Source organism: Cebus imitator, unplaced genomic scaffold, assembly GCF_001604975.1.
Source record: "Cebus imitator isolate Cc_AM_T3 unplaced genomic scaffold, Cebus_imitator-1.0 Scaffold296, whole genome shotgun sequence".
Classification (NCBI taxonomy): domain Eukaryota; kingdom Metazoa; phylum Chordata; class Mammalia; order Primates; family Cebidae; genus Cebus; species Cebus imitator.
The window spans coordinates 1,473,742-1,478,497 of NW_016107611.1; the positions used below are offsets into that span (position 1 = coordinate 1,473,742).

At 55.4% G+C, this 4,756-nt stretch overlaps 2 protein-coding genes across 3 annotated transcripts in view; one reads left to right on the plus strand and one right to left on the minus strand.

Annotated features, from left to right (window-relative positions):
• ZNF296 (zinc finger protein 296) overlaps positions 1-3,591 on the minus strand; it is a 5,466-nt gene extending 1,875 nt beyond the window's left edge. The window contains exons 1-2 of the mRNA XM_037729224.1: positions 2,842-3,591; positions 2,463-2,612 (exon numbers count right to left, since the gene is read on the minus strand). Coding sequence (XP_037585152.1) covers positions 2,463-2,612; positions 2,842-3,130 — 439 coding nt within the window. The 5' untranslated portion in view covers positions 3,131-3,591. The remainder of the gene's footprint in view (positions 1-2,462; positions 2,613-2,841) is intronic.
• GEMIN7 (gem nuclear organelle associated protein 7) overlaps positions 2,281-4,756 on the plus strand; it is an 8,852-nt gene continuing 6,376 nt past the window's right edge. Inside the window, exon 1 of one of the 2 annotated variants that reach the window (XM_037729226.1) lies at positions 2,281-2,572. The gene's annotated coding sequence lies outside the window, so the exon portion shown is untranslated. Of the gene's footprint in view, positions 2,633-4,756 lie in introns of both variants that reach the window. The other variant, XM_017502441.2, reaches the window with a different exon arrangement.

Genomic DNA, 4,756 nt, shown 5'->3' on the forward strand with positions numbered 1-4,756 from the left:
GGGCTTTCACCATGTTGACCAGGATGGTCTCGATCTCTTGACCTCGTGATCCACCCGCCTCGGCCTCCCAAAGTGCTGGGATTACAGGCTTGAGCCACCGCGCCCGGCCTAAGACCATTCTTTTTAGACAGCCTGTTGCCCAGTCTGGAGTGCAGTGGCAGGATCTCAGCTCACCACAACCTCTACCTCCCAGATTTAAGCTGTTTTTAATGCTTCAGCCTCCCAAGTAGGTGGCATTACAGGCGCCCCGTGACACACACCTGGCTAATTTTTGCATTTTTAGCAGAGACAGGGTTTCACTATGTTGGTCAGGCGGGTCTCGAACTCCTGGCCTCAAGTGATCCACCCGCCTTGACCTCCCATCCCAAAGTGGTGGGATTACAGGTGTGAGCCATTGCACTGGGCCATGTGTTTGAAAATCTTGTGCAAAGTTATGTTAATTCAGTGAGCAATTCGTACATGCTAGGTACTGAGCAATGGCTCATAGGCCAGCTTTCCCTCAGGAAAGGAAAATAAGATCTCCATATTCCAGGTAGGAAAACTGAGGCACAGAGAGGCATTTCCCCAAGGTCAGAGAGCTTGGAAGGGGTAAAGCTGTGATTTCAATCCAGACTCCTGGCAGTGGGGGAGAGGGCAGAACAGAGGCTTGCTTTTTTTTTGCTTTAAATTTTTAATTTAGTATTTAGTATTTTTTAAAGAGACAGGGTCCTGCTATGTTGCCCAGGCTATTCTTGAACTTCTGGCCTCAAGTAATTCTTTCACCTCAGCCCTTCAAAGTGCTAGGATTACAGGCGTGAGCCACCATGTCCAGCTGGGAACAGAGGCTTTCAAATAAGATTTTTGGTTTAGGCCTGGGCGTGGTGGCTCACACCTATAATCCCAGCACTTCAGGAGGCAGGCAGATCACCTAAGGTCAGAAGTTTGAGACCTGCCTGGCCAACATGGTGAAACCCTGTCTCTACCAAAAATGCAAAAATTATCCGGCCATGGTGGCATGTGCCTGTAATCCCAACTACTTGGAAGGCTGAAGCAGGAGAATTGCTTGAACCTGGGAGGTGGAGGTTGCAGTGAGCTGAGATTTCACCACAGCACTCCAGCCTGGGTGAGAGTGCGACTCTGCCTCAAAAAAAAAATTAATAATAATGGAGATGGCTACGGAGAAGGTTTAGCGGTCACTAAGTAAAGAGGTAGGAGTGACCTGGGTCCCCCACCCTCTGCATGGATGTCAAATTGAGAGCCCCAAACCTGAATTTGGATTTTTCTCTGGACCTTCGGGGGAAGGGGTCAGTGGACACTTCCCAGGTGAACTAGCCTTTCCATTCTTCAAATTCTAGAGTCTTGGATGGGGCAACATTCGTGATTCAACCAGTCCTCCACCAAGAGCACAGGCCTGGCCTTCGTTCAAATTCAGACTTCTCTGCTCCCTAGTTGTGTGACCTTGGGCAAGACAGCCTCTGTGAGCCCCAGTTGCTACAATTCAGGGACCCTAGAGGTCCCCTCCCTTTCAAGGGTGGTTGTGACCTCCCTTGGGGAATGGATGAGAGCATTGGTCCACGTTAAGTGCTCAAACAGCAGCGCCTGTGAAACCAAGGTGCCCACAATTCTCCAAGCCCTGCAGTGTTTTGTCCCAGTGATTCCATCACAGCCCCTGTCCCCTCCATCAGGGCACTCTCCCTGCTCCAACTCTAAAGCTCATTCAATCAATACAAGCCCCTCCTTCTCTTTCTCACCACCAAGACCCTCCCTGGCCCAACCCTGAATAATTCCACTTCTCAAAGGTCCCAGGAGGAAAAGGGCCAGGGCGCTGGAAATTAGGTTTGAATTAAGCCCTTCGGCCCACACTGACCAAAAGCTCAAGCACCACGTGAAGGATTTTAATTCCCTTCCAAGAGGAGGAACCCAGGTGTCCAGCACCCAGGAGCTCTCTGAAACCAGGGGATTCCCAGGCCGCAGGGATGGGAGATTCCATCAGAAGCCCCTTCCCTGGCTCCAAACAGCTAGCTGTACCAGCATCTCAATCAGAAGTGACAGACAGGAGGGGGTGGCAACCTCCTCATTCCAGCTGGCCTCCGCTCCCCCTCCCCCCCGGCCGCTGCCCTCCCCAGAGGTCCCCCCTACTGCCACCCTGGTCCAGCCACCTGGCCAGTTATTTCTGGCCAAGGGGAAGGAGAAGTGAAACCAGGTTGGGGGTGTGTGTGGGGGGCAAATCCCCAGGCTCGTCTTCTGGGGCTGGCCACACCCTGTAGGCTGCCGTCCCTCCCTGCCCAGCCTCCCCCACCCTCCCTCCCATCACCACTAGTCCCTGCCCTAGGTCGGGCAGGCCCTGGCCACGCCTAAGCTGCACCCGATGGGACGCGAGAAAGGGGAAGTAGTGCTCAGTGCCCTGCCGTCCAGCCCAGCCCTCTCCAGCAGGAAGCCCAGCCCTTGAACTTGAGAGAGGGACTGCACCCGGCTTTACTCACCTGAGCCCTGGCCGGGGCTGGGGCCTCTGAAGAGCTGACAGCCCAGCTTCTTGTGGTCCATGAAGGCAGTGATGGCCTCCAACGGGAAGGTCTGCAGGCAGCGGCCGCAGGTCAACAGATCTGGGTGTTTGTCGGTCCAGGGCTGGCGGTCTGCAGGGAGGAAGCAAGTGGTGAGCCTGGGGTGGGGCCAGGATGGGGGGGCTGAGGGTGCCGAGGAAGAGGGGAAACCGAAGGTCAGAAGGGAGCCTGGGGGACAGGACAGGGCGAAGGCGAGAAGGCAGGGCGAGGGGGCCCATGCCCAAAGGCAGGGGTCCCACCTGAGAGTCAAAGGTAAGGGAGGCTGGGCTCAGAGCCCGGGGCATGGGTGCCGGGCCCTCACCTGGAAGGTTCGGGGTCAGCGACGTCCACAGGGTCCACGGGTTCCGCGCGCCAAGGGCGAGGAGGGCGGCCCCGGCGTCAGGGAAGTGGTGCGGTTCGCCCCCGAACAGCCCCGCCGGGGACACCTCCTTCGGGGAGAAGGGCCCCAGCATTGGTGCCTGTCGGGGCGGCCCGTCCGACTCGGGCTTCAGTTCGATGACGAGGTCCTGCATTTCCATCTCGTCGTCTGGGTTGGCGGCGGGCTCGGGGTCTACTCGGCGGGGCGCGCTGCCGGCCTTGCGGCGGGACATGAGTCGCGGGCCGGGCGAGCTGGCGGGCGGGCAGGCAGGCAGACAGGCGGGCGGAGGACGCACGAGCTGAGGACGCACGGACCGTGCGCGCTCAGGTGAGTGACTGCAGCGACCCGCCGCGAACTCTTACACGTGCTGGCCGGGCCCGTGGCTCCGCCCACCGGGGCGGGCCTGATGGGAGGGGACGAGCCGCCCTGCCCGCGGCCTAACTCAATCTAGGCAGTGCCCCTTGCGTTTGGCTTAGTGACCAAATTTAATCACACCGAGCTCCCACAAGGCATTGAAACAGCTATCCCTGATCCCATTTTAGGGCGGGTGAAACTGAGGCGGGATGCCTACACACACCCTCAAGGGAGAAAATAGTCGGTCACGTTTCTTATTAGATGCCCAATAGTAATCTGGGCTATTTCATTAAATGCATTACAGTAAAAATTCATTTTGCAAGCATTCACTGAGTGCCTCCTGTGCGCCAGTCTGTTTGAAGCCCTGATACAGCAGGAAAAGACGATGATCTTTGCCTGCACGGAGTTTAGACGGTGGGGGAAGACACTATAAATATAATTATGTAAAATATAGATGGCCATTCATGATGACCAGTGCCCTGAAGCAAAAGAAGGCTGGAAAGGCGGACAGGGTTGCTGGGATTGAGGGATTCCATCTTCTCCCCATTGCTGGGAAAGGGCATGGGGGAGCTGAGGCAGGAGGGAAGTAAGGAAGCCAGCCATTGGACCTGGGCATTGAGGAATTAAAAGGAAAGGGAGGGAGGAGCAATATGGGCTGGGGGTTGAGTTCAGTGAAAAAATGGGAGCAGATCCAAGTGATCTTTTGATCACCTTAAAGTCTTTTGGTTTTCCTGAGACCAGAGCCTTGGGAGGGTTTTGAGCAGAGAAGAACTGTAATCATACACACCAACTCTGTTTTCCTAGACCAAAAGTCAGCCTTAAAACCAAATAGCCAAGCAGCTCACCTGCCTCCACTCCACCTCCTTGAGCTCCCCTCCCCTAAGCAGTTCTCTCGGCTCACTGTTTGAAGTGGCATTGACACCTTGCCCCACCCTCAATCCCTGTTGAGTATTCTTTTCTTCCGGGCACTGACCACATGAACTGCTCTTGGACTGTCCTCTCCCCGACCCAGCGCAAGCGCCCTGAGGTCAGGGCCAGAATCTGTCCTCCCCCAGCTGTGCCCAGCCCAGATGCTGATTTCAGATGCTGATCTCTTGGAGTTCTGCATATTGTTATTCAAGTCTGGGCTCCATTGTCCTCCTGAGCTCAGAGGGCCCTGACCAACAGTATCTAAAGTAGCCCCACCCTGCTGAAGGCCTTGCAAATTACACTCCATGACCTCCATCTGTCCCCAGTTCCCTCTTGGATCTCACTTTCTCCATCCGTCAAAGGAGGTAGGGCAGGTTGGAACTAGAGGGTTATTGGAGGTGGTTTCTTCTTCAATGCCACCTCCTCTGATCACCCTTTTTTAAAAAAAATAATTTTTATTTTTTTCTTTTTTTTCTGAAATGGAGTCTTGCGCCGGGCGCGGTGGCTCAAGCCTGTAATCCCAGCACTTTGGGAGGCCGAGGCGGGTGGATCACGAGGTCAAGAGATCGAGACCATCCTGGTCAACATGGTGAAA